General features: G+C 37.1%; 1 protein-coding gene across 1 annotated transcript in view; it reads left to right on the top strand.

Annotated features, from left to right (window-relative positions):
• The window catches only part of TTC21A (tetratricopeptide repeat domain 21A), a 56106-nt gene that overhangs the window by 12762 nt on the left and 18132 nt on the right, over positions 1–25212 (top strand). The window contains exons 7-20 of the mRNA XM_026678902.2: positions 964–1048; positions 1529–1627; positions 1886–2081; positions 2832–2929; positions 9884–10084; positions 12473–12602; positions 14496–14653; positions 15463–15675; positions 17441–17679; positions 18731–18803; positions 19723–19833; positions 21224–21362; positions 22761–22867; positions 24634–24822. Coding sequence (XP_026534687.1) covers positions 964–1048; positions 1529–1627; positions 1886–2081; positions 2832–2929; positions 9884–10084; positions 12473–12602; positions 14496–14653; positions 15463–15675; positions 17441–17679; positions 18731–18803; positions 19723–19833; positions 21224–21362; positions 22761–22867; positions 24634–24822 — 2038 coding nt within the window. The remainder of the gene's footprint in view (positions 1–963; positions 1049–1528; positions 1628–1885; positions 2082–2831; positions 2930–9883; positions 10085–12472; positions 12603–14495; positions 14654–15462; positions 15676–17440; positions 17680–18730; positions 18804–19722; positions 19834–21223; positions 21363–22760; positions 22868–24633; positions 24823–25212) is intronic.

The following is a 25212-nucleotide window of genomic DNA, read 5'->3' as shown; positions in this document are numbered from 1 at the left end:
CTAATCAATAGACACTGGTAAGATTCTGTTGTTTGGCTTCTATTGCTGCTCCTGTCTCTGTTATAATTGTATGATATTTAATGGTGTTAGATGGGATGTTCTAAAGATTCTTGCTAAATTGCCTATGCAGAAAGACAGTTTCATACATTTTTCAACTTAGAGCACAGTTAGATTCCCATCTTTTAATTAATCCAATGGAGCTAACTTTTCTGTGCTTTGGAGCACATACGGGCACAAACATAGCACTAGTTAACCATTCTATAAGTTACTGTTTTTATTTTAAAAATTGTTAGGTTTTATGTTTCTTTGAAGAATAATTTGAAGAACCATTTTGCCAGTTATCTGAAGCTCTATCTGCTCTATTTAGCTTTGCAAAAAGTAATCAATAAACTAATAGCCTATTCCACCATAATTTTTAACTAGATAAAATTAGAATAGATTAATATAGATACACTGGATGATCCCATAACAGCACTTATTCCCCTTCTTTTCTTGGATGGAAATTTGTCCTCTTTAACATTGTTAACAACATTAGTTACAATGTTTATCAAACCCCAAAAAAAAAAGTAGGATTTACATTTAATATAAATAAACATTGTTGCAAATGTAATATTTGAGGGGAAAGGCACAAACTACCACCCAAGAAGGCATGAGGCATGTCTCAAATATGAATTTGTTTCTAGGGTAACTAAAAAAAAACCTCCTGGCCATGTTATATAGATTCAGTAGATGCTTTTTCTTTGTTTTTTGAAAGTAGAAATTTCTATAGTTTCCCAAAACTATGGAATTTGCCCTATATATTTTAAAACGGTGCAATGCCTTTCTAATTTATTTTCTTAGCCATCCTTCACTAAAGTATGACCATGTATCAACCTGTCACTTATAACTAGAATTAATCTCTTTTAATATTAATATTCTATCTGGTATTGCTTTCTCATTCCCTGGAAACAATTCTTGTTTTAGAATATTAAGCAAAGAGCCAAATGATATAGATGGACTCCAATACATGGTGATAAATCATCTTGCTGTCACTGGCAATAAAAGCATGGTGAGTATTATTTTAGTATTGATTTCATAATTCCTTTAGTTCAATCAGCATTATAGTCTTTACCCACAGTGAAGTATGCCATATTTTGCACTGTTAACAACTTGGGAATATACTTTACTATCTAGATAGAAACCTGTCATAAATGACCATAGTATAATATTTAGGGCTTAGTGTTGGGAAATTGGACTAATCTGATGTTCAAGTCTACACAGCCCTGGAAACTCACAAAATGATTTGAAACTAATAATGATCGCTCATGATGAATCTATCTCTCAGATCTATGCATGTGATTAAACTGGAGGAGAGCTTATTATCTTAAGATTTTAGAGGAGATATAAATATAATTAAATTAAATAAATAGTTAAAGGTTACAATTTTATAGGTGGTTAGTGATCTTGCTCATGAGAGTGTTCTTATGTGATTCAGTGTAACAAATCACCTGTGCCTGATCATAAAATAATATTGATATTTTGAATGTAGGCGTTACATCTGCTTAGAGAATATATTGTTGCTTTGGACACGAAAGAGCCTCAAAGACCAGAATTTCACTTTCAAAAAATGCTGGTGATCACTAGACTGGTAAAACCCTATTAATCTTAATATTTAGTTTTGCCTATTTTCCTAAATTTAATTTGTTTCTGTTTCTCATCTTGTTTCAAATCAAGATAATAGTGATGCAAAGAAAAGTCTGAGTTACAGCTACTTTGTGTATTAGATATGTTCTAAAAAAATAGCTCATAATCCTTGTTTCTATTTATATACTGTGTGTGTGTGTGCGCACGCGCGCACGCGCGAGTGCACGGCACATTAACTTTCTTGGAACTGTCTTATATTTAGTCTGGAAAGAATCAAGATATCCTTCAGGAAGTGTATGACTTCATTAAAACTGCATGTAGTAAGCTCATATCGACCGATGCACGTTTTGCAAATGAATTAGGATATCAGTTAATCCTTCAAGGAAAGTGGAAGGAAGCTTCTGCATGGTACAGAAAAGCCATAGATTTGGATGAAAATACCATAGATTCATTGACAGGTAGGCTACTACTATATAAGTTTAGATATATATCTATTGGCCCTTCATATTTTAATCATATATAATGCCTCTACTTGGGGCATATTTTAAGAAGTAGTACTGAACATTTAGGTATGACTCGTATTTCTTTAGCTGTTGTTTGGAGCAGTGAAAGCTGAGACATATTAGAGAGTGTGAAAATGCTGTTCATACACAGGATATGTCAGGATAGTGGAAGACAGATTCATTCAAAGAGCAAAATTAGAAGACTTCCAGAGAAAAATGAAGCTGCTTGGTATCTTTTGGTTGAGGGGAGGGGAGGGGGAGAGGAGAGGAGAGAAGAGAAGAGTCAAAATCAACAAATGAAAGAGCAACTGTCAAGTCTTTGTCTAAGATAGCTGAGCCAAAAAAAACTTATGGAGAAAGAGGTAGTGGAACAAACAGCTCCAAAACTTTTTTAATAAATTCACTATAAATAAAAACTTGCATAATTTCATTTGTAAATATTTTGTTAATAAAAGTGGTTACTCCGCCATTTGATTTGTATGGATGGTTTATTGCCATCCTGAATATATTTGAACCTCTAACAGGAAAGATCCAAAGAGAGAAGAGATTGCAATTAAATTGAAATATGATAAGCAACTTCCCCTTAAAAGCTCCTCTTTTATGGTATCTTTGCATTAACTGTGATCAATTGGTTATCTGGTTTATTACAATAACATGACCATGACAGTTATTAAAAGTATATTTTATCATATATGTTCATTACAGGGATTATATGGTGCCAAGTGCTTGGAGGAAAACTAGAAGAAGCTGAACAACAATTAGAGTTCCTGAAAGAAGTTCAACAGTCAATTGGAAAATCTTCAGTTAGAATATTCTTTATTTTATTTGATTACTTATTTTACTTGTTTTCTTGGTAGGATCCCCATTACTCCTAGAATCACTTCCATTTGACACTATGCTGAAATAATGGTCATGAGAACAATTGGATGCCAATTAGTGATGGCCGGGTGATGCTGCAGGATGCTTTCATCATTAGCAAGGAATCTGTTGTACAGACTATGAATTGACAATTAGTGCCCCTTCGTGCACTAAATGAGCCAGGTCCCGAATTCACACTGAGCTTAAATCGTCTAATTTGAGTTTGTAAACTCCAAAAACATGGCTGTGAGATGAGTCTTGTTTTTAAAAAGCTACTGGACCATTTATAATTTATATTTATAATCCCACCCAGTAAATAACAGCTGCTAGTAAAACAATTAACCCTTTCCTTGCAGACTCTCAATACTACCTCATTACTTTAATCAAACACTGATTAATTCATTACCTCAAAACTTACAACTTTTCTACCTCATTACCTATATCAATGATTAGATAATCAATTTCTATAAAATAATTTATTAATGGTTTAATTGATTTATTGTTTTAATTCATTAGTGTGATTAGAGTGTTTAGAGTGCAAATGGTGTGATTACTGATTAGTTTAAAAGATCAAGATTCATGTAATTTAATTGATTAGTAAAATTAGTGATTTAGTGAATTTAATTGAACAGTGTGATTAATGATTAGTGTAATTAATTGATTAGCGATTAGTGTCATTAATTGATTAGGCTGATTGTTGCTTAGCAAAATTATTTGACTAGAGAGATTATTGCAATTGATTGATTGGTGTGATATTGGCTATATTGATTACCCAAAATTGTTTCATTAAGTAATTTAATCAATGTACCATCTTACAAACCTACCATGCCAAGTAAAAAATCCAATGCCAAACCACAATCTAAAGAGAAAGTAATCCCCACCAATGAACCACAAGACTCCTGCACATGCCTTAAATGCTATAAAGCTCTAAAGGATAATGAAAATTCCATCAAATGTTCTCTATGTAACAAAACGCTCATCGTGACTGCTTCGGATTACCCGAGCAAATGATTCAATACCTAGAATCATCCAATGAGTTTCCATACCTCTGCAAATCATGCAGACCCAAACTGGATCTGTTTGAAAGAATTAATACCATAGAAACACAAACAACATCCCCTGACACCATAGTGGCATCCCTGGATGCTTTAAAAGAAAGATTATCCAACCTTGAAAAAAAAGACACATCGCAAAAACCTGAACATCCAATAGCTACAAACCACATCTCTACCCAACAATTACAACCCAATCCACAACCCAATAAAAAAAAAACATAAATCAGACAAATAATGATATCCCAATCCTCATCAGAGAAGCTGTTGAGCGCGAACGGAAACGTCCAAACACCATCTTATTTGGTCTAGACGACATCAATGACAATGATGACATCACAACTGTCCAAAATATTATCAGTAATTATCAAGCATCAACCATCTCCCCGATGATACCTGACATTTCCCGCATTGGCCGAGAGCTCAAAAACAGAGACGACTCTGTGGCCCCACGCTTCTGCAAGGTCATTTGCAAAAATGAATCAAGCAAACGTAAATTCATTTATACTACACTGCTCAAAAAAATAAAGGGAACACATAAACAACATAATGTAACTCCAAGTCAATCACACTTCTGTGAAATCAAACTGTCCACTTAGGTAGCAACACTGATTGACAATCAATTTCACATGCTGTTGTGCAAATGGAATAGACAACAGGTGGAAAGCATAGGCAGTTAGCAAGACATCCCCAATAAAGGAGTGGTTCTGCAGGTGGTGACCACAGACCACTTCTCAGTTCCTATGCTTTCTGGCTGATGGTTGGGTCACTTTTGAATGCTGGCGGTGCTTTCACTCTAGTAGCATGAGACAGAGTCTACAACCCACACAAGTGGCTCAGGTAGTGCAGCTCATCCAGGATGGCACATCAATGCGAGCTGTGGCAAGAAGGTTTGCTGTGTCTATCAGCATAGTGTCCAGAGCATGGAGGCACTACCAGGAGACAGGCCAGTACATCAGGAGACGTGGAGGAGGCCGTAGGAGGGCAACTACCCAGCATCAGGATCGCTACCTCTGCCTTTGTGCAAGGAGGGACAGGAGGAGCACTGCCAGAGCCCTGCAAAATGACTTCCAGCAGGCCACAAATGTGCATGTGGCTGCTCAAATGGTCAGAAACAGACTCCATGATGGTGGTATGAGGGCCCAACATCCACAGGTGGGGGTTGTGCTTACAGCGCAACACCATGCAGGACGTTTGGCATTTGCCAGAGAACACCAAGATTGGCAAATTCGCCACTGGCACCCTGTGCTCTTCACAGATGAAAGCAGGTTCACACTGAGCACATATGACAGATGTGACAGGGTCTGGAGATGCCATGGAGAATGTTCTGCCTGCAACATCCTTCAGCATGACCGGTTTAGCAGTGGGTCAGTAATGGTGTGAGGTGGCATTTCTTTCAGGGACCACACAGCCCTCCATGTGCTCGCCAGAGGTAGCCTGACTGCCATTAGGTATCGAGATGAGATCCTCAGACCCCTTGTGAGACCATATGCTGGTGCGGTTGGCCCTGGGTTCCTCCAAATACAAGACAATGCAAGACCTCATATGGCTGGAGTGTGTCAGCAGTTCCTGCAAGATGAAGGCATTGATCCTATGGACTGGCCCATCCGTTCCCCAGACCTGAATCCAATTGAGCACATCTGGGACTTCATGTCTCGCTCCATCCACCAACACCACGTTGCACCACAGACTGTCCAGGAGTTGGGGGATGCTTTAGTCCAGGTGAGGGTGGAGATCCCACAGGAGACCATCCACCACCTCATCAGGAGCATGCCCAGGAGTTGTAGGGAGGTCATACAGGCATGTGGAGGCCACACACACTACTGAGCCTCTTTTTGACTTGTTTTAAGGACATTACATCAAAGTTGGATGAGCCTTTAGTGTTTTTTTCCACTTTAATTTTGAGTGTAACTCCAAATCCAGACCTCTATGGGTTGCTAAATTTGATTTCCATTGATAATTTTTGTGTGATTTTGTTGTCAGCACATTCAACTATGTAATGAACAAAGTATTTAATAAGAATATTTCATTCATTCAGATCTAGGATGTCTTATTTTTGTGTTCCCTTTATTTTTCTGAGCAGTGTATAAATTCACTTGCCAAAAGCAACACCAGCCATAAGAACCTTCGTTCTCGCCCTGACCTAACCATACGGCAACATGCCCACTCCCGTTTACTCCTTACAGAACTCAAAAAACATCTAGACAATGGAGAGAAGGACCTGTACATTGACTACCGTGCTGACTATCAAAAGTAAGTCACACAACCCCCTACTTCAACCAATCCACCATCACCCAAGACTAGGCACGCACACCCCTAACTACCTCAATTCCAACTACAGCTGGCCTTAAATTCAAGCTACTCAATGCAAGAAGCCTTGTGAATAAAATACCTGAATTTCTCCTCTTATTAAATATGGCTAAATTTGACATCATATTTGTCTGTGAAACATGGCTCAACGCATCTCTCCCTGACTTCATTACCACAGTAAGAGACTATCATGTTTACTAATCAGATCGTGAAATTCGTAGAGGAGGTGGTGTTGCTATCTTCTATAAAAAATCCTTACATCTAAAAAATAGCCAAGTTACCCAGGAGCTTGCTCTTCCTGAGACCATCATCTGTGAACTATCCTTAAATATCACATTTCGATTCTTACTATATTACAGAGCACCTGATTATGACACTGAACATGTAAACAAGCTAAATTCACTTCTAACATGGGCAACATCCTGCCCACACACTTTTATCTTTCTTGGTGACTTCAATCTACCTCATATTAACTGGACCCTAAACGAATGTAAAACTGAACCCATACATGCAACCTTCTACAATGTTGTTGCAAATCTGGGACTGGAACAACTAGTAACCAACAACACTAGACAACAACTGCCTCAATCTCATCTTCTGCAATAGTTTGAATTTAATTTACGGAATACAAAATAAGGAACCCTTTTCCAACAGTGACCACAACATGATTGACTTTTGTCTCAACATACACCCACACAAAAATCATCACAATGATGTAATCCCCAATTATAACTTCAAAAAAGGCAACTATGATCTTATAAACAACGATCTCTCATCCCTTGATTGGCAATCTCTATTCACTTGGATGCAATACTGCTGAAGACCACTACAACATATTTTTACTTGAAGTCAAAAGAGTAATCAAACTATATGTACCAATAACAACTCCCAAAACAAAAAGAAACAGATTACCCATAACAATAAGGAAACTTCAATCCAAAAAGAGATCACTCTGGCGGTAAAACAAATCTGGTCATGTTGCCAACTTCAAAAGCCGATACAAAAATTTATGCCACCAGATAAAGACTGAATGCACCAATTATCACATTAAACAAGAAGAAAACCTATGCACCAATTCCACACGCGCTTTTTACAATTTTGTAAACAACAAACTAAAAGACTCAAGGTCCATCCCACCCCTGACAGGACCTAATGGTAAAGATTGCAACAACGACACCATTAAAGCCAACATCTTTAACACATTCTTTAGCTCAGTACTTGTAAACAGCAATGGATCATGCCCAGTATTTCCTAGCTGAACCACAGAAAACTACAATGATCTAATACATATCGATTTTACAGAAGACAATGTTGAAAAAGCATTACGCAATCTCTATCTATTGAACCGGACGGAATATGTGCCTATTTCTTAAAAAAGAAATAGGAACAGCAGAACCTCTAAGCATAATCTTTGAAAAATCTTTCAGGACCAGCTCCTTGCCTAACCTATGGTCACAAGCCACGGTCATCCCCATCTTCAAAAAGGGAGACCCCAGCCTAGTTGAAAATTACAGAACAATCTCCTGATGCTGCATCACCTGTAAAGTTATGGAATCAATTATTAACCAATCCATTATCCTCCACTTAGAGACAAACAACCTACTCTCTAATAAACAATTTGGTTTCAGGAAAAAAACTATCCTGTAATCTGCAACTCTTACACTGCAAAAACATATGGACTACACAACTCGATCAGGGCAAAGCAATAGACGCAATCTACATAGACTTCTGTAAAGCCTTTGATTCAGTGGTACATGACAAACTACTCCTAAAACTAAAATCTTGTGGAATCTCTGGTCACCTACATAACTAGATAGAAGAATTCCTGTCAAACAGACAACAAATGGTCAAAATTGGGAGTGTCCTATCAAATTCTGTACCTGTCAATAGTGGTGTCCCCCAAGGCAGTGTTCTAGGACCCACTCTCTTCATACTCTACATAAATGACCTCTGTGATCACATTAAGAGCAACTGCGTTCTCTTCGCTGATGATGTAAAGCTGTTCAATACCACAGACAATATAGCTACCCTACAAAAAGATCTTGACTATGTATCAGAATGGTCAAACAAATGGCAACTTCAAATCTCAACAAATAAATGCTCTGTCTTACATATTGGCAAAAAAAACATCCAGAAAATAAAATACAAGCTAAATAGTCAAGACCTTGTTGATGACCCAAGCTCTGTAAAGGACCTTGGAATACTCACCTCTAATAATCTAAGTGCTAGAGCCCACTGTAACTACATAGCCAAAAAGGCATTAAGAGTTGTTAACCTAATCTTACATAGCTTTTTCTCTGGTAATATCACACTACTAACTAGAGCATACAAAACTTTTGCTCAACCAATACTTGAATGTAGCTCATCAGTCTGGAACCCGCATTACGTATCTGATATTAGCACAGTTGAGAAAGTCCAGAAATATTTCACAAGAAGAGTTCTCCACTCCTCTACTCATTGTAGAATACCTTATGTCACCAGACTTGAAATTCTAAAGTATTCTCTGCTACTGTCAAATTGGCAGTGTCTACTTTACTATAAAGAACATAATATTCCTACTATTACATAAATAATGCTTACAAATGTAATTTTGCAGAATTTATATCATTAATTGATATACTGATGTTATTTCATTGGAAAATATCACAGAATAAATGCTTATGCATAATTATGTAGGTGTAAAATAAGGATTTTTATCTGGTAAAAGCTGCAGATTTGCTTGTTCTTCCCATGCTGCTTATTTTCTTCAGAACGATCAGCTGGACCAGGAGACTTTTACATATTTTTCTCTCTGATCCTCTCCTTGCACTCTCTGGAGACATTCTTCAAAGAAACCAGAGCCACTCCAGTGTGTCTCAAGACTCAATTGGGCCTTGGTGGTATTTAGTTTAAGGAGTATGATTAAAATCAGTTGTTTAATGTATTTATCTATTCATTATAGTAAACTCTACATCAAAACCACAAGGATTTGCTTAGTACAGGTAGTCCTCAACTTACAACAGTTCATTTAGTGATCATTCAGTTACAGCGGCACTGAAAAAAGTGACATGACTATTTTTCACAGTTACAATCTTTTCAGCATCCCCATGATCATGTGATCAAAATTCAGGCGCTTGGCAACTGACTCATATTTATGATGGTTGCAGTGTCCCTGGGTCATGTGATCCCTTTTGTGATCTTCTGACAAGCAAAGTCAATGGGAATCCAGATTCATTTAACAATCAGGTTACTAACTGAAACAACTGCAGTGATTCACAACTGTGGCAAGAAAGGTCGTAAAATGGGGCAAAACTCAGTTAAAAAATTCTCACTTAGCAACATAAATTTTGGGCTCAAATGTAGTCATAAAGTAAGGGCTACCTGTATTCACATGCAGCATTCAACATCCAACCAGCTAGAGAAAGATAAATAGAATTTACACATGAAAGAGAAGGAAACTATTCTGCACTCCTCCCTATATACATTCTAGTTTATATGTAATTTGCACTGAATTTCATGGATATTAACTTCATTTTTAAAGCACACTCTCTCTTTCAGGTTCTAGCTTATCTGCAGGCTGTTATTGCTTCAAGGAAAAATAAGACCGAACAGATTGCTGGTGCTTTTCTTAATGAAGCCGCAGAACTTCATTTTTCTGCTTTGCATGGTCTTCCTTTGAGTATTGAATATTACGAAAAGCTCAACCCCATGTTTTTAATTGAAATTGTGAAAGAATATTTGACCTTTTGTCCCAAACAGGTAAGAACACTCCTTTCTTTCTTGCACTTTCCTAAGCAGTACAGCATTTGGGAAGGAATGAGCAGCTGTTAAGCCTGCCAAGAATTTAAATTGCCTTATCTCTCCACCCCATTCTCAATTACAGGTAGTCCTCAACTTACAACAGTTCATTTAGTGACTGCTCAAAGTTACAACATCACTGAAAAAAGTGACTTATGACCATTTTTCACACTTCGACCATTGCAACATCCCCATAGTCATGTGATCAAAATTCGGATGCTTGGCAATTGACTCATATTTATGACAGTTGCAGTGTCCCGGGGTCATGTGGTCCACTTTTGTGACCTGACAAGCAATCTGGGGAATCCAGATTCACTTAACCATGTTACTAACTTAATAACTGCAATGATTCCTTTAACAACTGGCAAGAAAGGATGTGAAATGAGGGAAAACTCAACAAATGTCTCACTTAGCAACATAAATGTTGGGCTCAATTGTGATTGTAAATCAAGGAGTATCTGTACTGGCACTAATGATAAAGCTCTGGGTCCCATATGTCAAATAGTTTCTCAAAAATGAATGGAGAATAAAAGTTTAGAAAAATTCACAGTGGCACTGAATAAGCAAGACTTATGTCTGGTCTGCAAGTTGTGGTCATTGTGGCATCCCTGCAGTCATGTGATTGTGACTCCATCCTCTACCTGCTTAACAAGTCCTCTGGTTACAATGGCAATAGGAACTACAGGACTTCTTTACAACTGTATCGATCTGAGATGGAAATTCTGGTCTCGATTGCCATCATAACCAAAAACTACCTGTATGTGAATGTTTTTCTCTCTAGCTCAGTGTTTTTCAGCCTTGGCAGTTGCAAGATGTTTGGCAAGCATTATCCTTGAATAAAATACATTAGGTTTTTTAAAATTGTAGACCTACCGTATTTGCCGGCGTATAAGACGACTTTTTTGCCCTGAAAAACATGCCTCCAAGTGGGGGGGTCGTCTTATACGCCGGGAGGACTCCGACTCCCACTTCGAGCTTGAGTTGCAGCCGGGAGGGAGGCTGGGGGGAGCGGTGTGTGTGTGGGGTGTCACGTGCTGCGCAACCTTTCCCCCTCTTCCTTCCTTAGCGGTGTGGGAGGAGAGGATTCAAGATCCTCACGTGCGGCGACTTTTCTTTTTCTTTTTTTCTTTTTGCACGCAGGTTTTGCATGCGGGCGGCTGTAGGTTAAGGATGGGGAGCCCCGGGTGGGTTATCAGGTTTTACGGTGCTTCCAACATGTGCGAACGGTGGGAGAGCGGAGAAGAGAGCGAGCGAGCGCCCGCTGTGTGAAATCCTGCCGTCAAAAGCAACACTGGGGGAGGCAGGGTATAAATTTACCAGGTTAATGTAGCAATGGTGATTAATGCCCAGAACATTGTTTGCGGGTATTGGGGGTGTGTGTGTGTGTGTGGTGGTGGTGAGGAGAGGTTGTCCTTTGAATGTGGAAAAGTAGGTGTGACCTTGTGTAGGAAAATAAAGAGATCCTTTTAGCGTGTTTGGCTTCTTTGCCTCCCCTCGTTCGTTTGGACGTGGAGATAATGGCCTTCGGGCGGGAGGGGAAGAAAATGGTAGCTGGATCATTTCAAATTTCACTTACTCTCCTGCCTCACTTCAATATGTCTGAGCGACTCCAGATACTGGAAGACTTTTTGAATGAAAGTGTTACCTCCATTTTTTTTAAAGAGGGCCACTTGGGGAAAAAAAAAAGATTCTAAGGAATTCCTTGTTTCTTGATTAAAGAGAAGGCATTGAATATACTGTTCCTTGGCAGCCTTTTCAGTGTCCGGGTTTTTGGGGTGTGTGTGTGTGTGAGAGAGAGAGAGAGAGAGAGAGAGAGAGAGAGATCAGCTGTATTGAGAAGAGAACGTTTCCTGTGTTCTCATTTTATTTACAACATATTTTACGCTTAATGGTAAGCAATGAAAAATATTTTAAAACTCATTTCTAAACTCCATAGCTATTTGCATATTCTTGGTTCAAAATTGGATTAGCTCATTTCAAAATTGTCCAAAGCAGAAAAGTGCGTCAAAAAAAAAAAAAAGTGCAAAAGTGGAAGGTGTGTGGAAGAGGGGGTAGTCTTATACGACGCAGTATATAACAAACTCTATATTTTGAGTGGAAATGTTGGGGGGTCGTCTTATACGCCCAGTCGTCTTATACGCCGGCAAATACGGTAGTTTGTCACAATATAATACAATAATGTTATCACTCAAGAAGACATCATCTATGTCTTAATTCCTGTAAATAATACTATACTATTATCATTTATAAATGCTATCCACATACTTTTGAGAATAGCAACAAATAAATTATTTCACTTTACATGTTACAGTTCTGGAAAATGTGTATTTTCACTTTTTACCCTTATAGCCTCGGTTACCCGGCCAAGTTTTATCTCCCCTTCTAAAGCAAGTAACAATAATTTTGAATCCACTGGTAAAATCAGCTCCTGGAATAATAGATTCTCTTTTCCTCATGTCTCAAGTTAAATATTTATCAGGTAAGTTTTGATCTAATTGCTTACCCAAATAAAAATAATTTTCACAGATTTTAGATTATAATTTTTTAGTTGGTTATTTTGATAAATTCAGCATAATTTAGTCACTAAAAAGTTTGAAGGAGCCTGTTTTGTATAAGTCAGTGGTGGGGTTCAATTTTTTTCCTACTGGTTCTGTGGGCGTGGCTTGGTGGGCGTGGCAGGGGAAGGATACTGTAAAATCTCCAGTCAGAGGTGGTATTTGCTGGTTCTCCGAACTACTCAAAATTTCCGCTACCGGTTCTCCAGAACTGGTTAGAACCTGCTGAATACCACCTCTGGTATAAGTATTGTTTCTTTCCCAAAACTTTTTATGATTAGTTGATCCTGAATTTTTTCTGTCTTCATGCTTTAAACAAATTTTAAAATAGGCTTTTTCCAACATATACATCTATGCCCCCAAAACTTTCAGGTTTCCTTTCATGAGCTTTGCATCTGATCCTATGTGCACTAGTATCTCACAATTTAGCTACTTCCAGACACAGCCCTAGATTATGGAAACTAAAATTGGAGATATCTAAAATGTAGCATTGGAAAATATTGGTTTACATATTAAGTAGAAGTGAGACCAGGCATTTGTGTCGTAATGTCTGCTATTGAGGAGGTAATTCCTACAATGCAAATATATTTTATAAACAGCTACATTTTCAGTCAAGCCTTTTAAAGCCATAGCTTAATTAATTTTGTCTTCCAAATTGGGAATAACTGTTTCAGTGGTAGATAAGGGTATGCACAGGTGGCGAATATCTATAGCTCGGGTGGAGGATGAGGTTAGAGGTTTGTTCCACAAGCTTGGAGAATGAACCTCCATCCTCAGACAAGGGTATATTCTGAGAATTAGTGTTAGTTGTAAGAAGTTCATTATACCATCCTGAAACTATTGCTTCCTCCTTAGTTTAACTCTTTTATTTGGACAGGAAATAAAAAGTGAGCGAGATGTGTTGGCCTAGCTTTATAAAATGTTGACAATACAGTAACCAATACTCTTGTGATGACCCGGGGCATTGTACAAAGGCAACACAGTCAAATAAGCAATAAGAGTCTCCAAGTTTGCCCCCAATGTCCAGGTTACCTTTGGCTGGAGAAAAATTCTCCAAGAAATATCCTTTAACTGTAGAAAATTCAGTCCAAAACAATGTACATACAAACTGTAACTAAAAATCCAAACAAACCAAGCTGAAGTAATTAACTTGACAGGGCAGGAGGAGGAATTTTAGACTTGAAAGCATGGGAAAACTCATACAGTTGGGAAGACACCAGAAACACAGATAAGCCACAACGATACCAGATAAATTCATGTTTGCTGCCATCAACTTGCTGTGCGCAGCTTCCTCCTTTATACACTGTGTTCCCAGCTGCAGCTAATGAAGGGAATCAGGGCCCTTTCCTCCCCCATAAGCCACGCAACTCACGTTGCTCCTTTCTCCATCCCTCTCTGCATGCCCTAGGGTGAAGAGGGGGTGGGCCTGGGTCTTCCTCTGAATTCCTCTTCCTTGCTCTACCTCTCCCCTGCTCTGCCCGGCCAGACTTTGCCCTTCCCCAGTTTCTCCCACAGCCAACGGAGCCACACTCCCACTCTCTGTCAGTTGTTCAGCTTCCCTCTCCAAGTCAGTTTCCGACAGGGGCATGACAACTCTTATCCAAAGCTGATTTCTTTCCACTTCACATTGGAAATTTAAATATGCAAAAATATCAGTTTTTAATGGTAAAAACTACAAAACAAATTAGTTTTGACTTCCTTCTAATATAACCATTAAGATGTATAGGTTCGATTTAGCAACCACTTTGAATTCAAAACAGTCAGAACTGTAAGAATAAGATCATATAGAACAACATTAATGCAGAGCTGTTTTTCAGGAGAACTTGAAACCGCTCAGGGTACACTGCAACGTTGTCTAGAGATAGACCCAACATTAACAGATGCCAATCTTCTGATGGCCCAGATTCACCTTTCCCAAGGAAACATCAAAGAATGCGCCCATTCACTTGAAATAGGGGTTAGCTACAATTTTCAGGTGAGACTGAACCACAAGAAAATAATTTAAATATGTGTACTGCTTATTGATCTCATTAAGAATTTAAAAAAATTCACAGTAATTTTATTTTGAGATTTGCACACATTCAAAGAAGAGGACAGGAAATTAGTAAGACAAGTTTGCTTCCCCATTGTAGCCTAAAATTGCCATTTTAATCATTTCAAGTTTATGGAGAACCCTGATATACATACATACATACATACATACATACATACATACATACATACATTTAACAAATTTATATAGCTGCCCAACTCAACATAAATGACTGGGCAGCTTACAAAATGTAAGAAATCACCAGTATAATAAAACTCATTAAATTAAAAACAACCCACTTGCCAATGAAATTTGACATTGACATTAAATCCCAGTTTCAGTTTCCCAGCCCCTTTTTTAAATGTTTGATTCATAGTAATTTAAAATTCTATTTCAACCCTTCCCTATCCAACATGTGCTGTTGAAACATCACTTAAATATACGGGGCTCCCATGCTGAGAATTCTTCCTCCAATGGTTTTATTGGAGCAGCATTAATTATAGATTGTCATTTTCCACTTAGCCTGTGCTCTATACATAGTATAATTTGTTTAATTTGTTAACATAAAATTGCAAAATAAAACTGGATATCATTTTAAAGAACCTAATAAAACCAGTGTTTACAAAATATCACCATGGGTTTCTGAGAGTTGAAGTCCATAAGTCATAAAGGGCCATAGTTCTCCACTCCTATTCTAAAGCATTTTAAATTTAGTATTTTATTTGTGTCAACTTCTAATATTTCTTTTCTAGCTTCGTGATTCTCCACTGTACCACTTCATCAAGGCTAGAGCACTGAATAAAGCTGGGGAGTATCCTGAAGCAATTAAAGTCTTAAAAATGCTTATCAATATACCTCAAATGAAAGGGGATGCTAAGAAAGGCCAGGGGCCCTTTGTCACAATGAGTGAGCAGGTCTCCATTTACCTGGAACTTGCTGAAGCTCTTCGACTCAATGGGGAGTTGGTAAGAAATCAAAAATCTTTGCCAGATATGGAAGATATTTGCAAAAATGTAAAATAGTGTCACTCTTCTAATTATTTTTTATTTGTTAAACGTAGGGTTTTAATGAAAAAAACAATTTGTTAATATCTAATGGTTTTATTTTGTTATTTTTTGAGTAGTTTGATAAATATTCTATGAATGCGTAGTTTTAATTTTCAACGTGAGAAACATCAATATAACCCAAAAAACAAAAGGGTTTTGGGGGGTCCTCCATAATTTTTAAAAGTGGGAAGTGGTCCTGAGAGAAAAACATTTAAGAAGTGCAGATCTACACAATCAAAAAGAATTTTAAAACCAGATCAAAAAATTACTAGCTAATATTGATATAAATATTCAGATGTTTTTAAAATACTTTGGGGAGAGGGCTTTTATTTAATAGACTTGTTCCAAGCATTGGGGATTGCATTATTTGGATCTATTGATTTATGGACCATTTTAATTTAGGCTGTATAAAAATTGGAACACGTTCCTCACAGTTAAAAACCATTACTAACTAATTTTATGCCTGGTGTATTATTTAAGCAATAACCTTCATCTTTATGCTTGTCTATTAAGTTAGCAGTAGCTGATATCTGCTGAGAACAAAGCAGGACCTTCTCAGTACTAGCTCTCAAGCTTTGCCAAGATGGGACTACAATTTACCTAAATGTACATTATGGTCCAGTGAAGGCAAAATTATCAATTAAATCATTTAAGAAGGCCAGTTGCTGGCTTCTCCAAAGTAATCAGGAACAGTTTCAACTAGTTTAAGGTGCAAGCAACTGATACAAATACCAGTAGTGCTTTAAAGTGATCAAACTTTTGTGAGATTATCAAATCTTGTAAGATTTTGGTTGATTCATAATGAGATCTCATACACTAACTTTAGATTAATATGTTGTGATGGCTTTTTGTTCAATTGTTTATCTGTTGTGAATTATTGTACCATACAATTATATTTTAACTGCTTTCTTCATATCACCAGCTACAATGAAATTAGAGAAATATATAACTAGTGAATTCGATATTGGTGAATAATTAGTGAAGTCTTTTAATTTCTGTGTTGTCAAAAATGAGCTTCTTGAAATCTTGAATAGGAACACTGCACCAGCTGGAACTTCAAAAACTGGTCATAGCTGCCACTCATTCAATGCCATTACAAGTTAGAATGGTTGCTGAGAGAGTGGTTGTTAAACAAGGAACACCTATATGCAAGAACTATCATTTAGTTTGTTGATTTTTTTTAGGTCCAAAAATTAAAGTAATATTTCAGAGCAGCTCAGATGCTGCCTGATTAATTGGATTATAAGAAATGGGAGGAGGTACAGCACAATCAGACTTGTAAGATTTTGTTATCGCAATAGCAATAAAAATGGTTATAGCCTTTCTATAAAGTTTATATCCTGATCTGGTCAGGTGAGGCTGACAATTTGTTTTCTGCTTTGTATTGTGATAAAGAAAGGGTAACAACTGTAAAAAAAAAAAGGCAATAATAAAAAGGAAAATCTCTTCAATTCAACTCTTTAATTTGATTTTTGGCACCAACCAATATTTAGCTTCAGCCTCTATCTGCGTTTTGAAAATAAACTGGTATTCTTTTTAGATGTTATATAAAAGTTATTGGAGCACATATATGGAAGTTACATTTTCTAAAACTGGTAAATAATACGTAAATAATTTTACCTGTGATACTTACATAATCATTAAAATTTACAGTTTTGTTTCCACATGCATTTTTACATTCCAGCATGAAGCTACGAAGATTATGCAAGATGCCATTAATGAATTTAGTGGGACCTCCGAAGAAATCCGTGTCACTGTTGCTAATGTAGATTTGGCTCTCAGTAAAGGAGAAGTGGATTTAGCTTTAACAATGCTGAGGAATATCACTCCCAACCAGCCATATTACACTGAAGTTAAGGAAAAGATGGCTCAAATATACCTTCTGATCCGAAAAGATAAGAGATTATATATTGGATGCTATTGGTAATTTTTTTTTGCCTCAAATTAATGTTGTCTTTTTTTTTTTTTGCAACCCTTCACTTTCAGATTTGACTTTAGAGATAGAGAAGAACATGAAAAATTAGAGCAAACATGAAAATTACAAGTTCTGAATAATACAGTCTGAAAATATAATATTGACTTTAACCTGAAGACTGAGAAGTATTCTATTTCCACATTCTTGTTATGCCCTAGCTCAGATGACACCCCTTCTTTAAGAAACAGCAACATGATTGCTTATGAAGTTAATTGAGCTGTTGGATGCAAAGGTGCTAAGTCACTATTTAAATTAAGCTCTTGAGAGCAGCACTTCAACTTTCCTTCTCTCAGCGAGTGAGCAGGATTTTCTGGTATGTGTCTGTATGCACATACAGAACATACAATGGTTAGATCAACTTTCCCAACCTCTAGCCCTCTAGATATGTCAGTTAGACAATATAGTTGATGCAACATGAACATTTTCTAAGGATAGAGCAGAGTTGTATTCTAAAAGACAAAGTTCAGAGAGAAGAACAAAGTTCTCCTGGGGATAGTATACTCCTTTTTAAAATGAGAAGACTTGGCCTTCCCTTTCTCCTCATGTTTACAATAAAAGTGCTGTCTCAGATATGACAGAATTTTCATGTTTCCCTATGAATGTCTAAGAGCGTTCCCATTCCCTAATATGGTTATACAGGTATTTATTGTATTTGCGCATTATAGTTATCATTTGCTGAACTTTAATAGTGTACCCATTCATATTGCAGTGCAGGTGTCTATGAAGATTCTTAATCATCCAGGTTGTGGTTATCCTAAAGGTGCTTTTTCCAAAAAGCAATTGGACTCCCTTGTTTTTTGGGTGAGAAGTGAAACATTTACAAAGAAAAACAAAAGAAGTCCAGTTGCCTTTTGGGGGAAAAACACTTTTGGGAGCTAGTCAAATGAACTGTGCCAATCTAAAAGTTATTTTTTTTTACTTTTTGCTCATGAAAACTTAAAAGTATGCCCTATATTTTTAATTTTTTTCTTGTAATTTAAATACCACCCTTTTACCTAGTGAATTGTGTGAAAATTTGCCAAGTCCTCATACTAGTCTTCTCCTGGGTGATGCCTACATGAATATTCAAGAGGTTAGTTGAAAATGATTGTTTATTATTGATTCTCTCGTACTGTCTCTCCCCGCTTCTCTCCCTCCATCATATGTATGTAATACAATAAATATATAAATATTAATCCTCTGACTATTCCAAGCAGCTTGACAGATCAGGATTTTGAAGGCAGATTACCCTTATACATTTGCTGCCTAAAAACAGATGAAGTGATCCAACTTCACAGTGTTTTTCTTCTTAAACTCTACAATCTCAGCACCCCACACCCCCAAAAAATATATCTATACATTTCACAATACTTCTTCATCCCTATGGGGGCAATCTTTTTCTTGGATTTCTTCACTCCCCATTCCTTAAGGTTTCTCCACAGGTCCTCACAATATCATTTCTGCTCTTACAGAATTCATCTGCTCAGCAACTCAATCATCCAGCTAGCTAGCTAGCTTGAAATAACTGCTGTTACCTTTATATTAGAAACATGGTTAATGTACATAGGAGAGGGAGGAAAAATTAAGTTCCCATTTTGGTTTGTTTGTTTGGAAAGGGAAGGGAAGCTGGTAGCAAGGGGATGTTTTGTTGGATCTTGGATTCCTGTACTGACTTGTGCAATGGGATTAAATGCAGGTACAATGATTTGACAACTAACCAGAGAATAGCACAGTATTCCTTGACCATTGAAATAGATATAGCATAGTGCTATACTGATCAAGATAGGGCTAGGTTTCCACTGTCTGTACATTAACAGAAGGCATTAAACCCTGTATCAGTAGAGTTTAAACAACAAACAAATGGGACAATGAAAAATTATCTTTAACGTGAGTGTGAGTGTGTAGAGTCCAGAAAAACAAGCACCGAGAAGCTGAGGTCAGGGGATTCCAAAGCTACTATGATTAATATTACACACACAAAAATAACTGCGATGTTACTTTCATTGTTTTAGCCTGAAAAAGCTTTAGAGGTCTATGAAGCAGCTCAGAAGAAGAATCCCCTGGACGCAACAGTAGCACGGAAAATTGGGCAAGCATACGTGTACACTCACCAGTATAACAAGGTTCAGAAACGGGTTTTCTTTTTTTTAATTCAACATCATTCAGAACCGAGCCAAGGAAATATACCGCCTGCTATCTTCCTTTAATCTGCCTAATGAACTGAATTTGTACTTGAGTACATTGTCAAAATCAGGATCTGGGATTAGTCTGCTTAGTCCCTAAAATACTGGGTTAAAGTGGAATTAGATACAAAAGGCTATGTAACCCAGGACATTTAGGAAGGAAAAAAAATCTTCTCAGTGTTACATGACTCACTGATGTGGTGGCAAATTTTGAAGTACAGGAGTTTTATAATAGCCCTGTATGCAAGAAAAATGTGTAGGCACATCATAAAATATTTATATTGGTCCTTGTAGAATTGCCATCTTGCTTTTATTATATTAATTAGAATATTCACATAAAACTGAACATTCCAACTAAAAAACCCACAAAACAACACAATCCTGTGTATATTTATCAGGGAAATTCCACTACACTTGTGGGATATATAAATACAATATAAATACACATTTATTTTTAATCCAAAGCCTTCCCTGAGCTAAAACTTCATCTTTTCATTAACTATTGGAAATGCAGTATTGCAAAGATGCATTGTTATTTAAAATGCTACCATGAGGTAGAAAGGCCCTCGAAACAAAGTATCCAGCTTTTGCTTTATTATTTCTCTTGTATTTCCTATTATTCTTTCCCAAATTTTTTAAAAAAGCTTTGGTTCCAATCAATCGTTTTTTAAGGCCATTCATTTTCCAGAGCAAATTATGATGACACTTTTGTGCTGAAAAAACTCCCCACCATAGTCTTGTTTGGTTTCCTTCCTTTTCTAGCTCATTAAATTGACAGAGGTACAGTTCATTATTTGGATTGCCTTCCTAATCCAAATAAATGTGGAGACATGACTTGCTCAACATTATTGAGATTTAAAACTAGCAAAACCTGATTATTTCAGCTGATCTTAGAAGGAAATATGAATATTTCATTATCTCTGGCATAGGAATAATTGATTATGTAATGCTATTTATTCATTTGTTTTTTTCTGTGTTGGATTGGGGATTTTTTCCTGTTGGTTTCATTTTTGAGTACATTTGGTGGGATTGTAAGCCAACAGAATCAGTTGATGATTGTAACTGTATAAGCCTATTAAAATTAATTAATTAAATGCATGGGTAAAAACAAAAATATGAACCAAATTCTGTTACTATTCTCTTACTATATGGGAGTGGATTTAATTCAGCTGTGAAGTCATACAGCCTATTGAGAGCAGCAGATTTGATGATGATATGATTTACTTATCCAGCTTAGATCTCTAAGATTTGTCAATCTCATTGAAGCATGTTTTTCATTCGTAGCTAAATCGCTGAGACTCTATTATCAATATACATCAAATTGTTTCAGGCTATTAATTACTATGAAGTTGCTCTCAAGATGAGTGAACAGGACTTTTTGTGTCATGATCTTGCTGATCTCCTATTAAAACTCAAAAAATTTGGGAAAGCTGAGAAAGTTCTGAGCCAAGCACTGGATCATGATCCAGGTAATTTTTCTTTTCTTAGAATCTTTGGCTGTAGTTTTTAATCCTCAGCTGGAGTTTGATATAAGGCAGAAACATGCTCTTGTCATCTACATACCACAATATTTGTATATAATACCTCATTTCTCACTATTTCTCACTACCTCATTATTATGACTATTTGTCTTATCGCATCATCTCTGCCTTAGCTATAGATAAAATATATATATAATTGAAACTAGAAACAGTGTAGAGAAGAGTGTAGAGGGCGTGCATAAGCGCACCAATTTGCCTACCGTCCCTGTCCTATTGTTTCTTTTATTTTTTATTTTTCTTATATGTATCCATGTATTCATAACTATGTTTTTACTTATACCTATTATCTTGTAATCAATTGACAAAAATAAATAAATAAAAATAAAATAAAAGAAGAGCTGCAAAGATGATTAGGGGGCTGGAGGTTAAAGTAATGAATGGAAACTATTCAAACAGGGAACAAGCTAGAAATAAGAAATTTCCTGACAGTTAGAACAATTAACCAGTGGAACAACTTGCTTTCAGAAGTTGTGGGTGCTCTAACACTGGGAGGTTTTTAAGAAGAAATTGGACAGCATTTGTCTGAACTCCTTCAGCAGGAGGTTGGACTAGAACAGTGGCCACCAACTGGTGGACTGGAGACACTTGGTGGTCCGCGAGAAAATTTTGATGGTCTGCTGAGAAATGTCACCCCCAAAGCACTCCTAAAGCAATTAATCGAGGCTGCGCAGAACACAAGGTTGCACCACCCACATGGCCTGCAGAAACACAAAGCTTGTGTCACTTGCATTGCGAACCACACAAGGTAGTGAGGGGAGTGGGGAAAGGGGAGAAGGGAGGAACTTGCCCCACTCACCCCATGTGCCTGGCCTGGCCACTGGCTGCTTCTTTCCACTTCCTTCTTCTGCTTTTGGCTGCACACAAGGAAAGCAGCAAAAGTCTTTCTTTCTCTCCCCCAAAGTCCACCAGAAATGAGTCTTTGAGACTCTGCAAGGCATCCTGTTCCAAGAGGCTGCGCCGGCGTCACAAGTCTCACAAAGACTCATTTCTGGCGGAGTTTGGGGGAGAGAAAGAAAGATTTCTGCTGCTTTCTTTGCATGAAGCCAAAAGTCTCAGTCTCAGTCTCTCTCTCTCTCTCTCTCTCTCTCTCTCTCTCTCTCTCTCTCTCTCTCTCTCTCCTCTCCCTCTCTCCCTCTCTCTCTCTCTCTCTCTCTCTCTCGTTCCTGAGGTCCAAAAGATTGCCGACCCCTGGACTAGAAGACCTTCAAGGTCCCTTCCAGCTCTGTTATTCTGAGAAATTTCTGAGGAAAACTGAATGGCAGAATTCTACATCTAATTGTTCAGAAAATATATACAAATCAACAATTATTTCTGTTTAACTTACAGTTGATGATTTGCCTTCAATGATGAAAGATGTGAAAAATCTAATATTACTAGCAAAGATTTATGAAACGACTAAAAAAGGAGAAGTTATTCTGGAAACCCTGACAAAGGTAAAATAGCAACAACACATAAACCACAAATCAGGAAAAATTATTTAAAAGTAAATTCCAGTATACAAGAAAAAATACATACTTGTGTTTTTCAAATGTCACAGTTTGAAATCAAGTAGCAACCTAACTTTTGTATCACAATAAGCTTATGATATAACCTATTCTTTTAGACAGAGAAGGTAAACAGTTGAGAGCAACGAGTTCAATATTTATCTTTCTTAATTTTTTGTCAACCAACAGAAGGGTTGACAGTTATCAAAACAGGAACAGATGTAAACTGCCATGCCTTTACAAAATAGCCCTCAATATCGAAACAGTGGAAGGAAGCAATATTTGCCAAAATAAGCACCTATATTTCGTTGTCTCCTTTGAAAGTAGGGGATTTATTTAAATTCTTGTATTGCAACCTTAGCATTCTTTCTAAGAAACATTACTGATTAAAGAATTTAGGATTTTTAATTCTTGAATTAAGTGTTTCTGGTCTGATCTCTAAAGCTAAGCCAAAGTACATGCAAAATTAAGAGACATAATGAGAAATGGTTTGTTCAAAATGTATGCATAATAAAAAGAATCCCTAATATCTTGATTGAACCATCAGCTTTTTGGGATTGGACAGCCATTTGTCTGGAAAGTTATCAGGTCTTCTGCTTGGGCAGGGGTTGCACTAGAAGATCACCACGGTCCCTTCCAATTCTATTATTCTGTTATACTTATTAGACTTATATCTTAGGAAATCAAGCCAATGTACATTATACTATAATTTGACTCTCAATTTTATCTCTCCACAATGATCATGTGTGGTGTTTGTTTATGTGGCCCTGTATCTCACCACAGTCACTCTGGATTGTTAAGACAAATAAAAACCAGAACCAACAATAAAAATAACATATATAACTTCAGCCAAGATTTTAAAACACAAACAAGAATTCATCTAATTATCCAGACTCTAACTGACAATGTGAACCTCAAGTCCAGGAACACAACCATTTCTTCAGTGCCTTTCAAGAGCCCATGGCACTCAGGGGCCAGGGTCAATCTGATCTTTGGGGAAAGGACGTTCTAAGAGAGGCTTTAAGACAGAAAAGGCTTTCCTCCTGGATCTCTCCCCCAAATACCAGTTTTTAGCATGTTTTTTTCTACTACAAATAGAAACAATTGATGAGAAGTGGTACCACAAATAATCCAGTCCTATGGCATGAAGAGCTTTATAGATGATTGCCAGCTTGTTGAACTGCACCTACAAGCACAGTGAATGCAGCTTTCAGAGCAGAAATGCGTACATGTTACTCATAACTGCCTATGTTGTCTCATTTTTGCACCTGCTGCAACTTCTTCAAGGGCAGCCTATATAAAATGATTTGTGGTAGCCCATTAAGGCCTGAGAGCAGAGCCTTCTTATCCAGCAAAGGGCATAATTGGCATACAGCACAGAGCAGTGCAAAAGCCTGCCAGGCAGAGCTGTCACCTGATCTTTGAAATAGATTCTATTAAAGTAAATGGCCCAAAGGCACTCAACTTGTCCCCTGATTTCAGTTCAATAATCAAACCACACAATAGACTTTAAAGCAATTGCTAATTTTCAGCCTAACCTTATGATAAAATGGCAAGGGGAGAAACCAGTATGCCACTTTAAGATCCTCAAAGGAAAATAGCAATTTAAATCTAAAGAACGTGACTAAGTAATTGTCTCAGAATTACATATTCATCAGGTGCTAGCTTACATGTAGCCTCAATTGCTATAATTTTATGCATTTGTCATGTTGAAGGCTTATGACATCCAGCAAAGGATATTAAAGAGAGTTCGTGTAGAGCAGCCTGAGTTGATCCCTCCTCAAAAACAAATGCTACTAACAATCTGTGTGCAGTTTGCCAAATTCCATCAATCAGAAAAGGAATATGAAAAGGCTGTGAAGTACTACTCTGAGGCCCTGGCCTCCGTACCAACTGATAATAAGGTAACCAACTCTTCACTTGAAAAGCAAACCACCTAAACTGTCCAGTTCTGAGACTTCTCACAAAAAATGCTGGGTCAGATTCAGTAACGCATTTTTACATTCTTAAGCAGCAATATGTATTTCAGATGATTTATTATAAATTTGTTTTGCTTTACTGTTGTGAGGATAAAAATTTACCCATTTGAAATAAGTAGCAAAGAGCATGACTACAGTACTATTATTAGAAAAAAGGCAAACTATGTAAATGAATATAGTGTATTTTATGTTAACGATGCCAAGACAAATTGGCATCTGGATGGTAACAAAAAACTGTTCCAAGCATGAATTACAGGAAGTTAAAGCACAAACTCAGTGATGCAGATCAAATTGCTTAGGCTTTACCTCAGACAA

The sequence above is a fragment of the Notechis scutatus genome, chromosome Z (assembly GCF_049901735.1).
Source record: "Notechis scutatus isolate UNSWTSFEM ecotype Mainland chromosome Z, rNotScu1.2, whole genome shotgun sequence".
Taxonomy (NCBI): Eukaryota; Metazoa; Chordata; class Lepidosauria; order Squamata; family Elapidae; genus Notechis; species Notechis scutatus.
The sequence above is the reverse complement of the archived record's forward strand: the minus strand, read 5'-3'. Positions and strand labels throughout refer to the sequence as shown.